Source organism: Ammospiza caudacuta, chromosome 22 (genome assembly GCF_027887145.1).
Source record: "Ammospiza caudacuta isolate bAmmCau1 chromosome 22, bAmmCau1.pri, whole genome shotgun sequence".
Classification (NCBI taxonomy): Eukaryota; Metazoa; Chordata; class Aves; order Passeriformes; family Passerellidae; genus Ammospiza; species Ammospiza caudacuta.
In genome coordinates, this window is record NC_080614.1 from 8,345,678 (window position 1) to 8,370,305 (window position 24,628).

Sequence of the window (24,628 nt, forward strand, 5' to 3'; positions counted from 1 at the left end):
TAATGCTTTGTAAAGTTGGGTCTGGATGTTTTTCCCTAGTGGTGCTTTGATATTTTGCTTCCAAACTGAAGCAAATCAGGATCCCCTGCCTTTTCCTGACAGAAAGCTGGGATGGTGAACGCAGAGAGTCCTCTAGTGGAAACACTGCTCATCCTGCCCAAACAGCTGGTTTCCTTGTGTATTTTAAAACTTTTCTAAGCAAATCAGCTACCCAAGCAAAAGAGTTATTTTGGGGCTTTTCTTGATGTATTTATACCCACCATTGGGCAATATCACCCACCACATTTGAAAAATAAAACAAAACAGGGAGACAAAACTATTAGGATTTTTTGGGGGAGCTACCTGGAATTGAGTGGTCATGATTTGTATTTTGAAATGGAAAAAAAACAATTGGTCCTTAGTTTTCTGCTATTCCATGTGTACACCTACCTCAAGTTTTTTCAGGCACATTTAGCACTTTCTGAGCACCTTTGTGGGGCTTTTGAGGTTTGTGAGTGGGACAGTTGGCAGCAGTGTAACTCTGAGGCTTCTTTTGGTGTTTCTACAATCTTCCAAAATACAAATAAATAATAATTGGCACCAGTTTAATTAGCAGTAAAATGGGAAAATGTATTCCCATCAGTCAAAATGTTTTCTCTGACACCAAGGAAATGCATCCCATGGCTTCATTTACCAGTTTTTAATTGAATTATTTGTGTCCACTGCTAATTTTATCTTATTAGGAACTCTCAATTTGGTTTCAAAGTGGGTCCTTAAATCTTCATGTGTTCTGAATTTCTCTGCTTAAAATGGAGAACATTATGTAAGGTAGGTCTGCAAACATAATTCTTTCAGGTCAAGGTAGTCTTTGATCTCCATGTCAATTAAATGCTTCAGCTCCTTGAGCTGTTGGATTGGGAGATAAAAGGTTCTTCAGAACTGTGATCTGAAGTTTTGTGTGGTTTATTGCTGTTTTTTTCTTCTAGCACAACTTACCAAGGAGAAAAGCTCAGGTATATTTTCAGTGCTTGATGAAATAAAATTTCAACCATAATATTCTTACATCTCACAGAGAAATTTTGTAGTTGGTCACTTACTGTCCATGCTGTTACTTTAGAAGCCTTGTTTGGGGTTGGTTTGTATTTTCTTGTATTACAGTAGAATTTCTCAATAGATGCTTCCCACTTTTGGACAGGTGGCAATTTTTGGAGAGGACCTTGGCTTTTCTCTGTGCATCAGCTGACAAGGTTGTAACTGGTTTGAAGCACAAGTTGTAAATCCTCAGTGTACTCCTTTTTTTCCCCTTTATTTTTCCAAATGGCAGGCTCTTTTGTCTTCTACCAAGCCATCCTCAACTTAAAAGTTGCAATATTTCTGTCACCTCCATCTAGATTTGAAGAGCTGACAGGATCCTACAGGTTATTGATTTATTTTATTGTATTTTATTGTACTGTATTTTTTTATTCCAGGTGTAAATGAGATATCTAAAATTTTAGTTCTTTTAAAAATCACCATTAGAATCTTTTCGTATCAGATCTTGTAAGACCAGTGATCTGAAGCGATATATTTGAGAAAGAGAAAGCCGAAAAGGGTTTTGTTTTTTTCCAAATATTTCATTTCTGAAATTCTACATTCAACCTCAGTATCCAATCATGCCACAGATTATCTGTATCAGGGAAAATGTGATTTATTCAAGAATCTAGTGATGGTAGTGCAACTGCTGCAGCCTGGGCGTGTGAATTGTCTTTTTGACCCAAAGTTAGGAGCTTTCCGAATGTTGATTTCCGAATATTCTCCATAATTTCCCGGCCGTGATGTAAATTCCCTTCAGGCTGTACATCCGCACGTTTCCAGCAGATGGCAAGAGATTCCCGGGGAACTCGCTGGGAATCACGGCTGTGCAGACGATGCTTACGAGCCCTACGTCTTTATCTAGTGCTTCAGGGTGCTGAGAACTGATTTAAAAATCAGTTTGAAAGGGAAAAAAAACCTTTGGGTAAATGATTGCATTAATCTTAAGTACAGCTTGAGCCATCAGACACGAGGGTCTGTTTCTGACAAGGCTGACCAGAAACTCCTCCCTCCCAAAGGCTCCAATCATTAAAAACATCATTATGGCAGCGGCTTCTTCCAGACAATTGTTGCCAAAAGGGAACAATCGGTACTAATTTCACCTCGGTAAAGACAGGTATCCTGTTAGTACTTGAATTCCTGACTCAAAATCTTCAGCTATATTAAGACCTTTCAAGTTTCCAAGGTTTTAAAGATTTAGTAGGGATTAGAACGATGCTTTCACACTGTGAACTAAACAACAAAGAAATTGAGAGAGACAGCTCATATCTCCAAGTGCATGTGAAGTGTGAGTAACCAGTTCTGGAGCACTTTAGAATAAAAATGCCTCCCCATAGAATGTCTCCAGCAGATCAAACCAGCAGCTCTCCAGCCTACTTACTGTCTTCCTTTGCCAAGGAAGAGACTGGATATTGTTTCCATTGAAATAACTGGCACTGAAATCCTTGGGTGCAGTGGGAATGAATTTGGGCCAGATGCCACAAAGTTTGGATAAAAATAATAAGGCAAAGCATTAATATATTTGAACATAAACTGGAGTAAAGCAGATATTCTACATAATATCAGAAATCACCATGGCAATTCTTTGTAGATTTTCTTGCTGGCTTGAATATTAGTGTTTTTCTAGCCTGTGTTAAAATAGACAAAATGAATAATGTTTCAAGACTATTTTAAGCCAACACCTCCCTTCCTTGTCTGTCTTATATAAGATAGAAGCAACCAGAAGCTGACTCCCTTGTTGACATCTCATTAGCCAGGAGGAGAAAGAATTCTCAGAGTAGCCCAAAGTACACATCTTTAAAAGCAACTAGACCCAAACCTTTGTGCTTCTCTATTCACTTTTTCAGGATATTTAAACAACCTGTTTGATTTTACAATTCTGTGTGCACTGTAATTGATAAAGAAAATATGGAACCTCCTGTCCTTTATGCACATACAAAGTTGTATATGTAAAAGTTTCACCCACAAAGATGAGGGTAGGATAATCTTAAATACATCTGTAAAAATTGGAGTTAAAGATGTACAGAAATAGTTATTTTGTATTTGTTTAAAGCTGGTAGAAATGCAGCAATAGAGGAAGAACAGCCTGGATAGAACATTATACCAGATGTTTTACAGATTACTCTGTATTTCATCACTCAGTCTTTGTTTAATCTTAAGGCTGTAGTAATTGTAATACTGGAATAGCTCAATGGCCTATATATGGTTTTGCTTCTTCCAGCTCTGCCTGTTCCAATTGGCCAAAGCTGGCCAATTATTTATTACTGGGCAAAGAAAAATGTTCTCCTACTCCACTTGGTAAGCCCATGAATGAAAATGGAGTTTTGTGATATTTGTGCTGCTCCTCTTGGGATTACCTACCCAATGAACAACTAATGCAACCTGGATTTGATAGTAACTTATGTTAACCAGCAACTACATTAGAGATGTTTGGGCCAAAATTAGGAAGAGATGGAGAATTTGAGGCATGACTTAAACATCTTTTCTCTCTATTGTACATATGGGGTTAGTAGTGTGCAGTGTGAGAGAGTGAAACAGGGAGGAAAGAGTGTGTTTGTGTGGGAGTGTGTATGTGTTTGTGTGGGAGTGTGTTTATGTGGGAGTGTGTTTGTGGGGGAGTGTGTTTGTGTGGGAGTGTGCTTGTGTGCTAGTGTGTTTGTGGGGGAGTGTGTTTGTGTGGGAGTGTGCTTGTGTGCTAGTGTGTTTGTGTGGGGAGTGTGTTTGTGTGGGAGTGTGCTTGTGTGCTAGTGTGTTTGTGTGGGGAGTGTGTTTGTGTGGGAGTGTGCTTGTGTGCTAGTGTGTTTGTGTGGGGAGTGTGTTTGTGTTTGTGTGGGAGTGTGCTTGTGTGGGAGTGTGCTTGTGTTTGTGTGGGAGTGTGTTTGTGTGGGAGTGTGTTTGTGTGGGGAGTGTGTTTGTGTGGGAGTGTGTTTGTGTGGGAGTGTGCTTGTGTGGGGAGTGTGTTTGTGTGGGAGTGTGTTTGTGTGGGAGTGTGTTTGTGTGGGGAGTGTGTTTGTGTGGGAGTGTGCTTGTGTGGGGAGTGTGTTTGTGTGGGAGTGTGTTTGTGTGGGAGTGTGCTTGTGTGGGGAGTGTGTTTGTGTGGGAGTGTGTTTGTGTGGGAGTGTGCTTGTGTGGGGAGTGTGTTTGTGTGGGAGTGTGTTTGTGTGGGAGTGTGTTTGTGTGGGAGTGTGTTTGTGTGGGAGTGTGCTTGTGTGGGGAGTGTGTTTGTGTGGGAGTGTGCTTGTGTGGGAGTGTGCTTGTGCTTGTGTGGGAGTGTGTTTGTGTGGGAGTGTGCTTGTGTTTGTGTGGGAGTGTGTTTGTGTTTGTGTGGGAGTGTGTTTGTGTGGGAGTGTGTTTGTGTGAGAGTGAGTGTGCTGCTTAATTATCACAGGCTTGAGTTTCTTGCCTTTTATGTAATAATCATTGGAAGGTACAAAGGTTTGGCAATTGAGACTTTCAGTCTTCCTGTTTTTCATACCTGGGCAATAAGGTTATATTGGTTTTACCTAATATGTTCTTTTGCCAAAGAGAAAGAAAATTTCCTCTTCTTTTCCCCTTTCCAAAAGAAAAAAAAAAAAAAAGGTAAGAGAACTGAGGATCAAGTGAAACAGAAGTATTGCAAGAGTTAAAGAAAGATAAGTTTCCAGAGGTTTCCAGTGTCTCAGAAATGCAGAATATTTGGATTTACTTTTTTGGACCAATCTTTTCATGGAACAGTGAACTCCCAATAACATCTGATTAGTTCTGTTCCTGCTATATTTTCTGACAGTCTGGGCTTGACTGTCTCCTCAGATTTGTTTTTACTGTGCAGGATTTATTAAAAGAAATAGCTGTGGCACAAAGCTGGTACAAGGCGAGAGCAGATCCCTGGTGCATTATGTAACGAGGGGCTTAGATCCTCAAATTAATTCTATTTATGATACAGTGCCTTTCTCATCTATCTACCAAATCTATCCAAAACCACATATTCATTGCCAAATTTGTATTCAGTTTTCATTGGGAAGAATCAGCTCTTCATGTCTGTAACATCTATTGCACACAATGTTATTTTAATATCAAACAGGCTTTCAACCATGGCAAGTGGTTTAAGCTGCTGTAATAAACAGGGCAGGAGGGAGTTGCATCAGATTTTTTTCTTAAACAAAAATATTCTCAGAAACTTTCAAGAAGCTTTTTGTTATCAGTTCTGCTTCAGAGGCAAGCACACAGGGTGCTGTTTTGCTGCTCACCAGAAGTGCTTTTCCAGGGTAATGACTGGGAGCATTTAAAATCAGAGCAATCGCATTAAGTGTTTTGTTGTCCCAACAGCAGAAGCCTCATTGAGCTAAATTGGTTTTGCTACATTATCTATTGGATTAGCAAACCAGTTCAAAAGTGATGGGAGAGCTTTTACTTTAACTGGGATAAATGCTTTCCTTTTTATCCAGAAACAGGACAGACATTTCTGGTTTTTAACCTCTTCATAGTGCTGTCACTATTAATGCCAGCATTACCTTCAAACAAATGCAGCATCTTGCTCTTCTTATCTTTCTTCTTGTGCTTTCTGATTCTTTCCAACCTCATGAGGCAGCAATAGCTATTTTTTCACATCAGTACAGCATTGTGCACAAGAGGCCCCCATAAAGCTCTCATGAGCACACAATGGTGCTTCCTCTTCTGTTGTCAAGGCCAAAGGAGAGTTTTGCAAACCCTTGGGCACTGAAAAGGCAGGATGTCATTATGGGCTGAAATCTCTAGGGTCATTTTGATTTTCCTTCTAATGCGTTTTATCTTCCAGTTCAATAGTTGGAATGCCTATTTTGTCCGTTTATAGAAGCTCCAATTTCTGTATATCTACATTTTATTAACACTTCACATTTAGAATGATTACATTAACACATATCCCACTCTTTTTCTCACAGACACGCCAGTCCATAGAGCAGTACTATAAATTGCTGAAAAGAACACAAATGCTTTCAGGTGCAGCACAGAAAAAGTGCCTTCTCATCTGTCACATACTGGTTTTTTATGGCACTAGTACAACCCATCCAAAGTCAGCATTCAGCTGCCATCAAATCTGGCTTATTTCACTTTATTAAGGGCATCATGAAATTAGAGTTGAAATGGGAATTGTCTTTAGATGTTAATAGGTCTAAAGCAGCAATGTCTGGGGATTTTTAAATATGATGATTTCAAATGGAAAAAAAAGTGAAGTACACACAAAAGTATAGAAGATTCAAATTTATGCAAAACTCCAATCAATTCACCATACTCCTTACTGAAATGTCTCCTCAAAAGTTTGAATGGCATCTGAATTTTCAGCTTCTGGCTCTGGAAACCAATTTAAGCAAATCTCCCTCTTGTTGATGGAGGTGTTTTGTCTTGTGCTACTCATGCAAGTGCAACAAGAGCAGCTGAAACTCCTGTTCCCCCTCAGATCCCCTTGTTTCTGCAATGGCCACATTGCCATGTGTGTGCTCACAGGGCACTTCTCCAACTCCCTGCAACCTTCTGAGATATTTTTGCCTTTTACTTATGCTTCTGTCTACATCACTGTAGGTACTCTGACATTCTGGCTTTGGGTTTTTTGAGGAGATTGCTGCCACCTTTTACTTTGATCAGTCATGCTGAGCTGTGCACCTTGAAGATCTGCAGGCAAACTGGAGAAAAAATTCACTGAATAAATCTTGTGGAGCAGCCAGCAGGACATGCAGCCTGTGACTGTCTCCCAGATGGAGAAGCAACTAATTTTGTCCAATAACCCCATGTGATCAGTCAGTTGGCTGCAGTGTAAGGAGTTATGTCAGGTGCACAATTACAAACCATTACTGCTGAAGTAATTAGATTAGACATTGCCTTTACAATATCTGCAGCCACCTTCTTGCTAATTACTCACAATAACTGGCCACTGCACACTAGAGGGACCAGGGCAGTGCTTCCTTTTCTGCTCTTTAATAACTTTAATTCCCAAATCATGGATTATTTTCTTATGATTTGCACTCCTCAGGAACTTGCTGTGACTATTCCTCCAGCTGGATTTAGTCAATAATTTCACTCTTAGCAGAAGTTACCAACACTGACAGGCTACATAATAAACTAATAGCTGGAGAAAACAGTGGGATACAAATAGGCTGGATTCTGCTTTCCCTGCAGAAATTAATCTGATTTTAAGCTAAGGATTATTTCTGATTTTTACAAGTATAACAGAGAAGGTGGTGGCACCGTGGTCTTTCCAAAAGATGTTGTATTTTTGTGGTGATGGATCATGGAAAAAGCAACAACTTAGTAAGGAAAAGGCATTGTAAAGTCATGCTTCTGCTGCTTTTATTCCACTCTGCATTAAATCATTGTATGGAGCAGTAGGATTTATTCAGAGGAAGGCAGAAGAGGTTGCGTTTCCTTTGAGAGAAAGTGATTATGACCAAAAACACACTTAGAAAAAAATATTTGTATTTCTGAAATGCAGCATTCCATCAGCATCAGGAACAAACAATAAGAAAAACAAATTAGAAGGAGAAGCAGGAGGGAAAGAAAAAAGCTTGATTACCTGAATATATTGAAAGAGATGCAGATTTGCATTTGCTTTTCAAGTAAGGTGACATTTGAGTGATACTTGGCCTTAATTCAGTATGTGAGCCTGAGAAACAATGGTAAATGGTACCATGAAAGTACTGATTGGGTGCACTTACCTAGCTGAAGGACAGGATTCGTGTCTCCTGAAGAGCTTTTCTTCTGGAAAACTCAAAGATACAGGAAAGAAATGATTCTAGCAATTTTTCAGACGATGCAGTGGAAGGGTCTGACTGAGATTCCGCAGCAGCTCAGTGGTGAGATGTGGGAGCAGAACCCAGGTGTCTGTTTGGTGGTGAGGGCTGGGTGAAACAGTCACAGCTCGATGTCACTTGGGGTTTTCCAGCACTCTCTTGGCTGATAGAATTTCCATGATAACAGAAACTAAAGATTGAGGTGAACCTAACCTACAATGGAGCATATTTTCTATTACAGCCCAGTTCAAGATCATTATTTTTTTCTTCAAAGCGTTCTCTTACTTCACTGACATGAGCAAATCTCATTCTAAGTTATAAATCAGTGCTAAAATGTTTTAACTTTCCATGCTGGTCATGTGAAATCAAACTTTAAATCACAGCTGAGTTAAGGCAGGAGGAATGTGCACATACTCCATGGGGATCAAACCCTCCTTTCACCCTTATTGCAACTATTTATTGTCAGCCACACGTTCAAGAGCTGCATCCTAAATCCAGCAAAGCTCTTCCCTCACCTACAGCCCCTGGCTTGGTCTCTCTCCATGCTCTTTCCATTGCAGCTTTTCAGCTTTTCTTCCTTCTCTCCCTCTCTCTCATTTCACCTTTTCTTTTGTGGCAGTCTCTATTTTTAAAGCAACCTCTCACTTTCAAGGCAACAATATCCTGAAAATAAATTGTTCTTTTGTAATGTATTACATTGGCTTCCTACATTAACAATATTTCAGTTTTAATCCATATTCCAATATATTTGCTGTGGAGGTTTTAGAGAATTATTGTGAAACTAGTTTGTTGTGAGTACTGTGTTCACTTGCTGAGCTCACTGAGATTATTTACAGAACCAAGTGTTATTTTGCATGAGTTGGGTGAGAGATCTAGTCCTGAATTAAGCAATGTGTATGAGGACCCATAAATTTCACTGTTGAATAATGGAAGTGAAGAGGCCTAAGAGATTAGGTCAGCCTCTGAATAAAACCAGCAAAAATATCCAAAGCAACGGAATAACTTAAAGACAGTTATGAAATTTTTTTACTTCCCTCAGCTATTTAGGGACAGATTCAAAAAGGATATTTTCAGAGGCACACATGGTAGATTCTCAGTGAAAATTAACAGAACAAATTCTAAAGTCATTCCTGCAAATGGAGTCTGACTTCCTTCATTATCGAGCACCTTTCAAATTTTCTCCAATCTAACACAGGAAGCCTGAGCTTTCTCTGTGGTTCTAAACCACTTTATCTATTTTGGGGGCTATTAAACTAATAAACATTTCTGTGTTTAAATGTTTAAACTTTCATTAGCTCAGATCTGAAATGTAATACAGTCATTATTAACAATTCAGTAGAATTTTATGTAGTATATTTTATTTCATGCTGTGACTAAGAGCATTGAAATTTTTCAATACTTTACCCAAGACAAATAATATTTTAAGAAAAAGCCTCCATTCCCCTCTATTCCCTTTTACTTTGTTCATGAGATTTTTCTGATTAAAAACTCCAACTTTAGCACTACTGTTAAACCTAGGCCAGCCCACAGATGCAGAGAACCACTCGTGCAGAAGTGAGGAATGAGCTCTTTCATTACAAATAAAAAGGAAATTATCTGAGTGTGAAAAGCCAAATCTTCATTACTGATCAACCTTGAAGTGGAGGAAAACCATGGTCATTTAAGATTTAAACTTTTGCTACAAATATGTACATATGAAAAGTTGTCTCATGGAATTACAGGAAAGGAAGAGCTGGACTTGTTTGGCAGAGTGCAGTCTCAGGTATCAAATCAGGTCAGCAATAAATTGCTGCTTTAAGTAGGAATTCATAGCAGGACCTTCTTGGCTTTGGAAGTGTTTGAGATCGGTGGAAAATACTTTGAGAAGAGGTGCCTCAATTCAGTTTCAGTGAGGGCTTTTTAGCCTGTGGGTATTGTTCAGTTTGTAGGTCTTGGGAAGAATTTTCCTTTTTTTGTTGCCTTTACATTGTGTATGCAACCCAGTATATAACATTGACTGCTGCAAAGGCTGCTGGGAACACGGCTCTGGCATAAATGTCAATGGTGTCAGCATCAATGGGCTTAAAGAGGGACTTCAGGCCAGTCTTTTTGTCCAGTTTCATTCCCTGCTGCTGTTTTGTCTCTCCAGTTTCTATTTCTATTGTGCCATATGATCCTGGCAGGCTTCTGGGAATTCGGTGCTGCCTGTTGGAAATGGCCAGTTCCTGGTTCACCCCAGCTATGGAGAGGGAAAACAGAACAATGGCATTCTTCACGTTGATCTGCAAAGGAGAGAGGAGAATAATGGCAATTTACAGGGCAAGGACAGTGTCATTTATCCAAGCTATCCATGCCACCAGCGTGGTGAAACACCCCTGGGATCCATATGTGGAGAATGGGATTTAACCCCTGCTTTGGCAGAAGTGATGGAAGCTCTGTGCTACCACATATAATTCTGGTTATGGCTTTCCATGCTCTGAATTACTGAGGTACCATCCAGAACATTCTCAAAGCATTTCTTCTCAGGAAGAATTTGGAGTAAAAGGTCATAAGCAGGGTGATTGCTGTGGCAAAGTTATTCCCAGAATCACACTTACTGACCTCTGCACTCTGCCTTCTCGCCTTGATCTTGTTCTTCTGCTTTTTCATGTAGTCAGCATTGAAATGTGCAAAGGCATATTCCACCAGAGCAGCAAACACAAACACATAGCAGATCCAGAAGTAAACGTCCAGGGCCTTGATGGCAGAGGCTCGTGGGAGTGAGGATCTGGCACTGACCATCAGGGTGGTCATTGTGAGAACTGTGGTGATACCTGCAGGGTGCCATGAGAGAGAAATATGTACACTAATATACATAAATATATTTATTAATATTAATTGTTATCATTTTCACAGTAAAAGCCCCTTAATACTGTGGCTTCTGATTTTCAAAACTTTTAAGAAACTGCATTTGTATGACTAAGGCAGCTTTGAACAAGTTATTCTTGGTTTTGTCCTAGACCAGGGGAAACAAAACCCAAATAATTAACCCTCAAACACTTTTACATCTGGACTGGAAACCCTTAGTCAGACAAAAAGACCCACAGGCTTCAGGAACATTTTTTTGCCACTGTCCCGGTTCCTTCAAATCAATTCTTTCATTTCTTTCACAGTCATTACTGCTTTTAACCCTCCCTAGGTGCTTATTTGCTGTTCCTTACTGAGGAACTGCTCTGATAACACGACAGAAATTAAACCAGGAGAGAAATCTTTCAAAGAACCCCCCCGTCTGCAAATGTAAACATAAATGCACCTTAATGAGGATTATCAGAGCACAATTCCCACTTGAGCACTGCCTTCCCCAGAGTCCCCAAGCCATCTGTTTTACCCAGTGACACCCTGGCAGGCACGGCTGACTGGCTGATCCAGAAGGACACCCACGACATGGCCACCAGCAGGATGGAGGGGACGTAGGACTGGATGATGTAAACGCCTCGGTTCCGCCGAAGGTGGAAGTGGAGACTGAGCCTGGGAAACTGACCTGCTGGAAAGGAGAGCAGGCACAAGAGATTCTGGCTGTGGGAATTACACTTAGATTGATATTTAAATGACATTTCAGATAACGACACAGAGCTACACTCTTTAGCATCCTCTGCACAAGGGTCACAAAAAGCTTTTTTGATGCTGTTGGATTGATGCTTCCTAAACCCTGCACGAGGTTCTGCAGCTTTCATCAGCTAAGAATAGGTCAAATGATTTGTCTCAGGTCATATCAATGCCAGATCTGAAAATAAAATCATGAGTCTTCTCAAATAACAGTATTGCTTCAAAATGTGTACTGTCTTATCATCTGCTGTAGAAAGTCCTCCAGATACTAAATTTAGATTTTTTAAAAGGCCAAGTTAATTTCAAACTCAAAAAAGAGCTTAGAGGAGATGTGCAGCATAAATGAGAATCTGAATACATGAAAGAGGATGAAAAATCAGCAGGAAAGAAATGACTCCAATCTTGTACAAACATTGCAATAAGCCCAGTGATAGACATACACACCACTGACTTCTACGGGGTAGAATTAGACTGATCTGACTGTACGTCATAAGCTCCAGAACATCAGGGCTAATGGAAATTTTTCTTGATCTGAAGTTGCAAATTAGGTCAAGAAAATGTGAGCTATACCTCAAGTGCTTTTATCAAGTGCTGTCTGGCTACTCCATGCAGGATTTTGTCAAGCAGAGAGAGCTGAAGGACAGAACCTGCTACAGCGGCTACCTAGAGGCTCAGCAAAGAATGGCACTTCTCACAAGTGGAAGATGAAGGAAACTCTTATCAGAAACCTGACAGGTTCTTAAATTAGTCACTTAAGGAGAAGGATTTTCTGTTATAGATAGAGGAGGTTTCTCTCTGCAGGAAAAAAGTCAGATACTGTCCCTGAATTGAAGAAAGATTCTGTTACCAGATTTGAAGTTCATAATTTCTGTTGTGAACTGGTAGTTGGTAATTGTGAATTGAGCAAGCTGCAGCTTATCCAGCCCGTGGATCTCCTCCTGGTTTTCTGACCAGTGGTAGACAATGTCCTCTGAAGAGTAGCCATCTGCCAAAAGAAAGCTGAGTAAACACAAAGTTCAAGGCAGAATTCAGAGCTTAGAGAATTAATAGTAGAAGATCTCTAATTTCTCTGCTATGCTGATTTCCAGCAGACACGTTGCAAACGTGCTGAGATTCAGTCAGGATCATTCTCTCTGCTTTGGAGAGGTGCAGGGCACCACAGCCACGACAGAAAGGGGGATATGAATGAGAGGATTTATGTAATATGCAAATCCACAGGAAATCAATCTTTCCTACTTCTGCTGTTCATTGACAACTTGCTACTAAAGCATCCATTTCTTTAAAGAGACTTTATTTCTGTTTGCTTCACTGAAATGAAAACCCTCAAATTCAATTAAAACCTTCAACCCCCACCAAAACTCCCTGCAGAACTCCCTGGGAGAGGGAAGGAATTGCTGGGGCACTGTCTGCTGCCTCTGCATTTGCTGATTATGTAAGTAAAACTGTAGATTGCTATTTTTGACAGGATAAAATGGTATTGTGGTTAACAGCCTAGAAAACAAAGTCAGTGACAAAAAAGAAAACCAGAAACCTGCATCAACAGGCCAAGGGATCTGCTCAGGATCTGCTGTTCCCAGATCTCTGCAACCCTCAGGACCTGGAGGCTCCTTGATCTAAAATCCAGATTCACTTTCCCTGACTGGGTGGTCCCTGCTTGTGTCAGTGGTGATTTTCATTCAGAAGTATTAATGCTCATGGGAATTACATGCTGATCATAGATTAAATACAAGCTGGATAAAATATAAATCCATTCTTCACCCTCCTTTGTGAGTACAAATGAATTAAGCCCATCCATGCAGCATTCTGATGGATTTCTGTGTAACAGATACACGAATGCCAAGGCAAGTTAAAGAGCTGTGTGAAGGTTAGTCACAATGGCATTCATTAAAAGCAGGGAATTCTCTTTTTTTCCTATTTTCTCATAAATTAAAAATAGCACATCACATTTTGCCTGTGGGCTTTTCTACTTGTTCTCACTAGATTTGATACAAGCCTCAGTAATGCCAGTGACTGTCACAACTGCACAAGGTTTCACATGAAGCACAAAGTTCCAAACATTTGTCAGCAGGACTGTACATTGTTCAGTCCTAGAGATTTGGACTGGACCAGGCTTGGACTGGTATTGAAAAGTGCACAGTGTAATGCCCAACACAGGGATTGAGGAGATTTCTGTTCACTTAAACCCCAAGTGACTAAAGCAGAGTCATCCCAGCCCAGTCCAGCTATCTCAGCTTTACACAAAGCCCAGAGGTACTCAGCCCTTACAGCTCTCCAAATCCAGCATGCATTCCTGCTCATCCATGGGGTACTTGGAAAGGTCCATGTCACAGGCCACTGTTGAGGTAATCCTGTGTGGAGCAACAGGAACACCAGTTAGGGACATTCAGACAGAGCCTTTTCCTCAGAACTCAAAAGACTGAGTGGAAAACTTTGAAACTTTAATGCTAACAAAGGAAATTGTTTTCAAAGTCCTGCTGGCTGCTGCCTGAGTCTGTGGGAAACCCAGAGGCAGAGGGAATTGAAAAAAGGTCAAATGACTCGTGTAACGTCAGAGGATTCTGCAGCTACTGATGATGATAAAAAGGAATTTTCTGATTCAATCTCCTCCCTTTCACTGTCCCCAAGATCACTACCAATACCTTAAGGGGAACTTTGGATTTACAGTTTCAAAGGTGCACATTCATTATTTTTCAGAACACTACACAATTAACTGTCAATATAGTTACTGAGTTCCAGCCACAGCCCTCTTCAAAAGTGAGAAATGCTACTTTGTGTGTGTGAAAGATGGGGGAGCTGAGCCTAAATCAGGCTCCAAGCTCCCTTGGAAAATAAAGTGAGGGAGTGGAGAACAGAATCTTTGCTCTGCATTCAGCGCCTCTTTGCCCAGTGACCAAAGGCATGAGGGGCTTCTCTCCCACTGAGGGCATTCTGGACAGGAGCAGTGACTGCACAGTGCAAAATGTGTTAGTGCTGCCAAAGGGACCTTCCTGACTTCTCAGAAAGAAAAGAATAGGGGGATAGGAGCTTTCCTTCAGTTTTTAACCAATAATTATTTCAGGAAATCCTCCTAGGATTGCTGGCTGATTATAGAACATTCAAAAAGTTAACACACAACAGAGAACACTTGTACCGTTTGTCACTCACCTGATGCTGTATAAAATGACTCCATCTGGCTGGAGCCTGATGAGTTTGTTTTCCACAGTCACATCATGGAACCAGGCAGACTTGGCATTGACTATGAAGGTGTCTGGTAACCAGAGCTTGTCCACAAACCTGCTGTCCAAGCCCAGAGTTTCGTTGGTGTGGTTGTAAGACAGACGATCGTCTCGCCAGCTCTGGTGCAAAAACACTGTCATGGTGTATTCCTGTGACAAGAGAAATCCTAACTAAGAAGTGATGATGACAATGATAATGTCTTGGAACTTAGCCAATAATCAATGTCTTAGCCTAGGAATATATTATTTGCTTTCAGTGCAAATACATATTTTTATACTTAATCAGCCAGGGAGCTGCCCAAGCATTTGTATTTTGGTTATATGCTCCTGCTATGGATAGGCACAAGCTATAAAAAAGTGATTCAATATCAATGTTACACATAACACATTGCAAGAGTTGCATAGGTCTTGACAGAGAAAATCAGTTTACATAGCTCAACAAATACAGCTTCTGGTTTTGAACCTTTGCTTTTTTTAAAGCAAAACTAAAAAAATCTGATACTGTACCATGTTCACTTCTGAGATGTGGTCAATGCTGGCTACTTCAATTGCCAGAGCAACATTAACGGGAGGACCTGAGAAAAAAATGTTTGAATGTGGTGATTTATATCATCATGGTACCCATAAAAATATCAATGACCCCTGACTGTTAATTCTCTCATCAGTTCACTGAAGTGTTTCCCATTATAAAGTACATTCTTAAAGCAAGAGTTTTAAATCTTTCACCAGTTGTGCCCTCAATTTCCAACAGCACACCTCACTTCAGAGATAAGAGACACAAGATAAAATCACAACTACTAAAAATCACAGAATCCTTTCTGGAAATCGCTTTATCTAGTTTAAGACAGCATGACTTCAAGCAGATGCAGAAATTATCACCATTTAATGAAATACAAAATTCCTTCAACTTAGATGTCAACGATTTAAGAACTGCATCAGAAGACTGTCTTGCTGTTGAACAGTCTGTCTCTTGTCAAAATCAAGCAAAATGTTGATTGTTATTTTTTTCCAGCATCCAAGTAAAAGACAATCACAACTTTTTAATTATTTAAATATGAATTTCACATAAACATCAGAAGAATTAAGAACCAGAGAGACATTATTCATTCTCCAAGTCTCACCTCCAATCCCAGGCCTGAAATTTCTTGCATAACCTTTCATCAAATCATCCAGGTTGGGCAACCAGGAGATTTCAATGTTGGAACCTATGTAATCTCCGATGTCACTCATAGCTCTGGGTGAAGAGAATAAATGTCTTAAAATTTCCCATGTTTACAAACAGAAGAATGACAGCAAATGGAAGTTATTGGCTTATTTTACACCTACAGTAGAATCAGCTATACTGGAGATTTTTATAGGTAGGAAAACAATTTCAGTTATTTCTCTTTAAACCAAAACAAATTTCAGGCAACACTGTGGTATCTTTAAGTAGAAGCACATAGTTTTAAAAGTTTATTTCTTTATTTCAAAGTAGGAAAAGTAGATGTAGAAACTTAGAAAAGCATGAGGGAAAGGAAGATACTCTGTATACTGCCTAAAATGCATCTGTGAACTCTGAAATGCAGCTGTGACAGCTTCTTACTATACAACAGCTGAGATCAAGAAGGCTGGAGCATTGTCAAATGTGGCAGGAAAACAAGAAAAACTGCACATCTGGAATGTGGACAGCAGGCAGCAGGTTTTGCTTGGGAGAAGATGTGTTGCTGTGGGATTTGTGCTCCTGCACAGCCCCTCCCAGCAAGCAGGCTCCCTCTCTCAGGTGCCTCTTCTTGCCAGGCCAGTGATGCTCATGAAGTCTTTGGTTGCCATTTGCCAGCCCCTCAGCCCTGGCAGTGATGTGGAAATTCTTCCATCTCTTACAAACAAAGGCAAGGTTGTGTTATCTTCATTATCTGCTAAACCTGGCAGGCTCCAGTTGAAGATCTGAGCCTGCTCACGTTGTTCCTCTCACTGCACTGTGACTGACAGGGCAGGAGGAGATAAAGGAGGGGTGGGACAATGACAGCACCATTTGCAAAGAGAAAACTTCCCTGTGGTTTGAGAGGGCCTGAGACTGAATGCAGGTACTGGATCAAAGCTGCCTGAGCACTGGTTTAGCATCTTCCACTGAGCCCAGCTATGAATGTGGCATTTGAGAGGTATCTATGACTTGTAACAGAAGAGAAATGGTTAAATATCCATGGAAGGCAGCAGAGTAATACACCACAAACACATTCTGCCTTGGTGCTTACATAACTTTCTTAGAGTGTTCATGTGACATTGACCCACATAAAGCACATGGTTTTTCTCTCCAAAATATGCCAGCCTGGGCACTCAGCTCAGCACAAGCAGTTATTGCCAGCACAGGAACAGAGCATCCCACAATAACCAACTCTTCTCACAGAGACTGAAAGGAAAACCTTTGATTGCCCTGGTCTTCAAATTCTTGTCTGGACTCAATTATATAAGGAAGGAGTTCTGGGATTACAGTGTGTAAATGTAAATTTTGAGCAGCACAGCCACTGAAATCTTGCATTAGCAGAGCTGTCAGAGCTTCTGTGACCTCCCAGCACAGGGACCCTGCTCCAAGTGCAGCTTCATTAGTTCCCAGCAAAATGGGATGTTAAACTGCACTGCTAAGATTTCCTTGCCATGAGCACACTTGTATGTTCCTCTCCAATGACCATCCCAGCTACTTCTCAGGTCCCTCTGTCTCTTCTGAGGAACATGAAGGATCTTGAAACACTCCAAGATGTGTTTTCAGCTACATAAATTGGAATAACATAATTGATTTAGACAAGAGCTTTGAAGATTTATAACAGATGTTGACAGAGGTTTTTTCCTTCTTTATTGGGTCTCATCAAATATATCAACACTTCTTTCTATCAGACTGCTGGTCTTTCAATCATCCAACCTCATTATTTACTGTAATGTAATTAGAGCTTTATAAGAAGTTTGTTTAAAAACATACTTATTTGTAATTCACAAGTCCCAGCCATAGACATAGAAAGGTGTTTCTAATCAGTAAAATGTCAGAGATCCTTTTATATGTAAAGAATGATATTTTATGTCTTTTCCTAATTAAATAGCTGCAGTACACTTGAATGAATATATCTGCTGAAAATCTCTTTGACTTCTCAATAGAAGGTGATGCTTTTCAGCTTCTGTTGCTAAAGCAGCAACCAAGTTCAGGAAAGTGTTTTGAAAACTGAATTCAAGTCAGGAGGTGACAGCACCATAGTGATGTGTCCCATGTGCTGATCATGTTTTGACAAAGCTTGGAGTTCAGCTGTTCTCCTGTGTCAGGATTCTGTTTTAATGGCATTAAGGAAAGCCAAGGAGCTCAAAGGAAGTTAAAATGATGAGAGTCGGGTTAAAGACTGAGGGCTACCGCCTGCCATGTGTTTTAAGAAGATTACAATCTAGAGGGAGTTTTACTTAAATATCCATGACACAATTAAAATAAATCTTGTTTCTATTATTAATAAAGCCTTAGGGTCAGATCATCAGTGTAACAAATGTGCTGGAGTTAGTGGAGCTATATGCACTTAATACCAGGGGGGTTATTAAAATATTACAGCTGAAATAATTTTATGGCTCAATTTACCATGTGGTGAAAACCCCTTTGAGTCATTCCTCTAGACTTCTACACATCACATCCAGTGCTTTAAAGTTACAAAAAGAATGGTGGGAGAATTTCCTTCATCCTTGATAAGCAGTTGGGATTATAAATGGCCTAAAATATTATTCATTATTGTACCTGAAAAAGAAAGCCCAGCATAGAAAGGATGCATTGGAAGGGATTAACTTCTCATAGTGTAAGCAGTAAGGATGAAAAGAAAGGCAACTGTTATTAGTTGATTCAGCAACTTCACTTCCTAATGTAAGCTGCTGTAAAGCTTGTTTCAGTAAGGAAAAGGACTTTGTAAAATCAAGATATTGACTTGTTAAATCCAAGGGGTGAAAACCTCCTGAGAAGCTTCTCTTCAGTTTGCACAGGCCAGTGTGGAGAGCCCCACTGCTGAATGGCAACAGTCCTGGGGACCTCTGTCCCTCTGGAAGTCATTCCCAAAGGGAAAGCTGAAGATGATCACACTCTGACTCTCTACACATCTCATTTCAAGCAGATATTTTTGAGGATATGTTTGCATCTGTCCATATCTGGAGCACTGGGAGAACTTCAGCTGGGCCCATTGAAAACAGATTACTGCTGTCTAAAGCATGGAAGCAATAGTGAGCTCTCCTGCATAGACAAAGGGAAAGGAAATCCCCATTGATAAACTGCACACGCCTGTGGAGTTCCTCTGTCCCTAATATTGATAAATATTGATAAAGCAACTCCAAGCAATGAATGTCACATGACAGAGCTAACAAATGTCTCTTTCAGAGCTAAGTGCGAGCAGTTCCGGAATAAAAACTTCACATATCCCAAAATCCTTCCAATCCACGCTGACACCTCCCTCCCAGCTGCTGCAGGACCAGGACTTCCTACAAATGTGGAGTGATCTGGGGGGAGAAACATCAACCAACTTGGCCAGCACATCTTCAAAGGGCCTGTCAGCCAAGTGAGCCATTAGGCTGTCTGTGCTCCCTTCCAGAACACTGCTTGAAAACACTTGCTAGAAGTTTATCAATATTATTAGAAAATATCTGGTACTTAAATCACACCAAAGCAAGAGGCAATCTGTAAGTTCCATGTGAATGAGAGCACAACAGCAGCTGAGCAAAGGATAGTATTGGCAATTTCATTTTTCCCAGCAGTGCCAAATCTCCAGGATGACTGCAAAAAAAGGCTCAGAATCCTTGAGTCAGTGGCCAGCAGGACACAGATTTGAGGCCTCAGTGGTCAGGAGGGTGCACTGATCTTCTGAAAAATTTACAGACCAGAAAGATGTGGAAAATTGCTTTTTGCATCTTCTGTTTCTTTCTCTAGATCTGCTAACCTGATTCTCTTGGGGATTGTAACATTGTTGTTGCAATTAACCTGGCAGATGGAAAAACCAGTTTGACTGGAGGACTGGGATCAGAATGTTTCATTTTGATAAGCATTTGGGACAGATGTCCCAGATGTCATCAGCACTGAAGAAAACTTTTCCTTGGGAAAAAGACAAGGAATATCCTGCAAGGTCAGTGAACAGTCTGACCTCTGCCAAACTCCAGGATTATCCACAGCAGTATGTATATCCTTCCCATCTGCCATTCCAGACTCAAAGGGAAGCTCACTGTAAATATGTTTTGTATTTTGAAATGTAATTGAAAAGGCATTAGGCTTAATTCATGGCAACCTTTAGAACATCAAAGCCTCTCTGGCAGTTTTAAGCTACAGAAAATGGACCACTCTTTGCATACATTCACGTGTTAAAGCTGCTCTGTTTCCACAAATAGAAGTAAAAGGCTTAGGGAGACACACAGCAGAGTGACAATTAAATGCAAGAGTATAAAAGTCACTTAACAGAGTGGAAACTTAAATATTAAATATACACCTATTCTAATTAGAGAATTAAAATCTCTTTCAGTGAGAAATTACACAGTACAGACACACACCCCAAAACTCTTTTCAGAAGTGCTCTTTCCTCACACAAATGAAGAAATATTTCCCCAAATGTCTTTCTGCAGATGATCTCATTGACTGTGGCACATTTATTATTGCAGCATCCACAGCATCTCAAACCCTGATAAAACAGTGGAAGCCACAGTCTTTGTCCTGAAGACCTGTCAATCATTTAAATGCCAGATTCCTTGCACTAATCACTGTCTTGAGCAGACCAAAAACCACTATTTATAAAAAATGTTTACCTGACTAAAATGTGCTCACTTAGGCTGAATTTGGCTCATTCACTTCAGACAAACAACACACATGACAGAGGAATTGCTTTACACAGAGCTGAAACACCCCAGGAGGGTTTTCAGAAATGCTCCGAGGAAGCAGCCTGCATGCATCCCCCACTTCCCCCCTCTACCCATCCATAACATTATTTGCACTGGTAGTTGGCTTTTGGGAAGTCTTTTGTCTCTTTTGTCTTACTGGTGAATTTCAAAATCACCAAAATGTTCTTCCTTTTTTGAATATGGCTTTTTTTCCAATCTACAGTGCACAGAACTCAGAAGCAGAAAATTTAGGGGTGTTGGATGGCCTCTATCATCAAAATTCAGAATCACATTGCTTTAGAAAACAAAAACAGGGCTTTGAAATGAAACCATTGGCAGCTTTGCCCATTAATATGCTGCTATTCATAAAAGCATCTCGTACCAAAAATATTTTTACTAATGAAAGGATAAAATTTCACTTCAGTTCTGTTTAACTGATCCAAAGTACACACACAAGCGAGGCTACTCCCTTTTTACAAGATTAAACAGTGTCCTGCCATCGCCACCCTAAACCTGAATCCAAACATAGAAGCTTTCCTTGGCCATGGAATGTCTCACACTTTGAAATATTTGGAAGACTACAACCTGAACAGTTGCAATTTAAGTTGGAATTTGCCTTGCCTGAGTCTGCCACGAGTGGATGTATTCTTACCAAAATACTCATCACTATTGTGTAACTGGAGAAAGAAAGTCAATTAGGGAATTAATAATAAAATAAATAATGTCTCCAATGAACACATATCCTGGCAGTTGCTGTGCCTAGGAGCAGACCTTGGAGACACAGGCTCAGAAGACTGACTCTTCCTCAAAATTCCCTCTTGTTTTTGGTCTTATGTACTCCAACATCACTTTTCAACCCCCAGCTTCAATGGTAGCCCAGTTGCAGAGGGAGGAACAGGATCACTGAAATGATGGGCAAGCTGTGGGTGCCCTTAGGTAATAAGCAGTATTTCCTCTGCCTTCATGTACCACTGGATTGCTTCAGAGGATGTCAGAATCTGACCCTGATAACAGATTCAAGGTCACAGGATAAATCATTCTGTCAATCCTGACTAAGAGCAGTTGACTTGACACTTTCTCTGATCAGGTTCTTTTCCTTCCCAGAGAAAAAAAATCAGATCTCCCTGATTAATTCCAAAAGGTGTAACAACAATGTTATGTTTTACTACAGTTCCCACTTTGCCTCTTCCACTCCTCTGAAGCTATTAAGGATGTCTGTGAAGCAGGAGATGTAAGACCCCTTTAATGCCACAGCCACCCCTGCTCTGGGGGGTGTAGGCATGTTTTTACATGCAGCAAGTTCTTTTTTACTCCCCCCTCTATTTTCATTGCGTAATCATGCCAAGCTTTCTCCACATCCAGCCTCCAGATCTGGAGAGAATAAGAATATACCGAGACCGGCGCTGGTTGCCTAGCTAACACCTTCAGAGGAAATGTGACTGAGAGCTGCAAATATACATCTTTCTTTCAAATTTATTATTTTTAAAAATGGTTTGAGTTCTCCAAATTCTTTTCCCCTCAGATCTCCGACAGTCTCTTCCTGCTAACCCAAGTTGAGGAGACTTAATGAACTCATTAGAAAGGGATGGTTGGATTTTGGGGTTTTAATGGCACCTATGGAGGCCCTAAGCAAAGCTATTCAGCTCGTACCCCACTGGTTGTGCTGGGGTTTAGGGAAGAGTTTCATGTTCGAGCAGGCCCCTACAGAGCTGCTGGAGGGGCTGAGGCTAAGCTGGGATATTGCAGTGCCTCACAAAAAGTGATTGCCCCCAATTTAGAGTAAGAGCCCTCGGGAAAAAGGTTCCAGGAGCATCCTGTTAAAAACACAGCCCTTGACTAAGCCAAGAAACTGCTGCTCCACTGGCAGAAGTGCATTCTCGGCTAGGGAATGAAGAAAGAAAAAACTGAAACAGATGAGGCACATTAAGGAAACTCTTCACTCAAGGGCCCTTTTTCTCCTGAACACGCACTCCAAGCAGTCGTGGCCCATAAGTGCAGAAATCGTCCCTGGGCAAAAGTGGGAGCCCCAGCCCGAGCTGGCATCACTCACTCCAGTACCCCGAGAGAACGGCTGCCTGAGGCCAGGCTAAGAAAGAATGAGAAGATGTTTTCTTACCTGATACACCTGTGCTGTTGGGTGCACAGTAGAATCAAGGCAGGAAAAACCCAGGTAAGAAATTCCATTTTACTCCCATTTATTAGACAGCAGCGACCAAAACCCAGGTTCCCCGGCTCTCCTGGCAGCTCCAAAGCTCCAGTGGCTTTGCCATTCTTGCCTGCTGCGCTAAGTTGAGGCTGAGTTTAAAGCGATGGATGGTTGCTCAGCAGCAGCAGCCCCCACAATCTCCACAGTGCCCGGGAGCCATGCAGGCAGCCCGGCACGGAGCAGGGAGCAGGGCAGCTCTCCCCTCCTCTCCTCTCTTCTCCTTCCCTCTCCTCCTCTCCTCTGCGGGTGGCTCAGTCCCGCCCGGCTCCGCTGCCCTGCTCCCGCATCCCTCCCCTGCCGCGGGCTCTTCCTCCGGCCGCTCTGCCCGCCTGCGAGGCTGCTTGCCGAAAATAACCTCCAAAAGGATGGATTAATCCCACGGAGCGGGGTGGGAGCAACTCAAAGTGCTCCGGAGCCACTAATGTCCTGCGCGCATCGTGCCGGGGAGGAGCAGAGCAGCTGCAGCCGAGCCCAGGGCAGGGGCGGCCGGTCCCGGGGCGCTCGGGGGCGCGGAGCCGCCGTGCCCGCTCCGCACGGGGCATGTGAACCGCGGGCACCGCCGCCGCCGCCCCCCCCGCCCCCCCGAGCTCCCGGCAAATCCCGGCGGCACCGCAGCTGCAGCTCGGCTCCCGGCATCGCTCCGAGCGCCCCGCCGCTGGAGCCGGGGACCGTGCCCGGGGAAATGCCGCCTCTCCGCTGCTGCCTGCGCGCTGTCCCGGCCCGCCGGTACCACCGAGAGGGGCAGAGCCCGCACGCAAACTTCTGCCTCGCCGCTCTCGGGCTCCCGGGGTCTGCTCTACAGAGAAACGCTCGGAGCAGTTCCCTGCTCCATCCCGGGCTGCCATCGTCCAGCTTCCACCGCCTGTGCCTCGCGAACTCCCGGTCCCTCCGCCGCCTCCCGGGCACCGCCGCTCCCGGCACGGGGCCAGCGCGGACCCGGCCACGGGGCTGCTCGGGACCTCGGGCTCATCTTGACTTGCAGGTCAAACTCGCTTTTCTCCTCCATATTCGCTCTTTCCTTCTCTCCTCCTCCGCCTCCTCGGCTTTTTGGTGCTGTTCAATCTCGAATGACAATTTTAAAACCAACCCACAAAGGAAACAGTGTGAAGGAGACATTTTCATAAAACAAAAATTATTGTGCAGGTACCTTAAACTAATGAACGGAGGCACCTGGGGTACAGTGTTGGATTCATCTTTTTGTCTTCTTAGTTGTGTATTGTTATTTAGGACCAACATTTCAAATGGCTACTGAGGGGTGGTGGGTGAGAGGAATAACAGCCCCATGAAATCCAGGGGAACAAATGTACACAACACACACACAAATGTAATACAACAAATACAGGCATGTCATAAACCTGTGAGAATAGCGTAAGAGGTAATTTTCTTTCTGATCTTTTCCTCCCTCTGCCCATCTCAGTGGCAATCCTGCAGATAACATCCAAAAAGGAGGAAAAGACACAAATTTAACTCTAGGAGTCAGATTATTGCATGATATTTTTTTTTTAGGAGGTAGGTTGAAAGATTTTTAATGGAATTTACCTGGTGACATGCAGAACAGAGTGACTTTGTCTCTCCATCAACACATTCACACTTTTTGGGATATTTTCAGCTGAGATTTTTCATATTTTTCATATTCTTAAGGCTGATGGTGCTGTGGGCTACGTACCTATGCTGAGAATTCCTCAGTGTTGCTCTCCTCTGGCTGGAGAGCTGTCACCTAATTTACCAGTAAAAAATAACAGTTTTCTATATCTTCAGCATATAGCTGTAAAAATAACCCAAAAATCCACAGAGGCACTTTGGACCTTTGGATTGTCTCTGAGTGGATTTTATGTGTGGATGACACGTGTAAGTATGTGATGTGTGCATTTGTGTGTTGATATAAGCACACCATGTTCTGATAGGACAGACCTTGCTACAAAACTGACCAGTGACACAAGTGAAAATACAATAGCAATCCTAAAAGACATGTGAGAGTTCTCTCAGATAAAGAAAATACATTTTAT

The 24,628-nt window shown here is 41.8% G+C and overlaps 1 protein-coding gene across 2 annotated transcripts; it reads right to left on the reverse strand.

Moving 5' to 3' along the window:
• Positions 1-7,510: 7,510 nt before the first annotated feature.
• On the reverse strand, positions 7,511-22,837 carry GABRD (gamma-aminobutyric acid type A receptor subunit delta). 2 transcript variants are annotated; one of them, XM_058818578.1, is made up of 9 exons: positions 22,533-22,837; positions 15,691-15,803; positions 15,077-15,144; positions 14,499-14,719; positions 13,620-13,702; positions 12,202-12,339; positions 11,137-11,289; positions 10,371-10,582; positions 7,511-10,051 (listed from the first exon to the last, which is right to left on the reverse strand). In XM_058818578.1, the coding sequence occupies exons 1-9, from the start codon at positions 22,598-22,600 to the stop codon at positions 9,752-9,754; spliced, it is 1,356 nt and encodes a 451-aa protein (XP_058674561.1). In that variant the 5' UTR covers positions 22,601-22,837; the 3' UTR covers positions 7,511-9,751. The 2 variants fall into 2 exon arrangements, with proteins under 2 accessions (XP_058674561.1, XP_058674560.1); XM_058818577.1 differs by having other exon boundaries at positions 11,137-11,292.
• Positions 22,838-24,628: the final 1,791 nt, after the last annotated feature.

Coding starts and splice junctions, on each gene's coding strand:
- GABRD (XM_058818577.1), bottom strand. CDS start 22,600: ATGGAATTTCTTACCTGGGTTTTTCCTGCCTTGATTCTACTGTGCACC. Junction 10,583..11,136: donor GCCTGCCAGGGTGTCACTGG/GTAAAACAGATG, acceptor GGCACCCTGCAG/GTATCACCACAGTTCTCACA. Junction 10,052..10,370: donor CGAGAAGGCAGAGTGCAGAG/GTCAGTAAGTGT, acceptor TCTCCTTTGCAG/ATCAACGTGAAGAATGCCAT.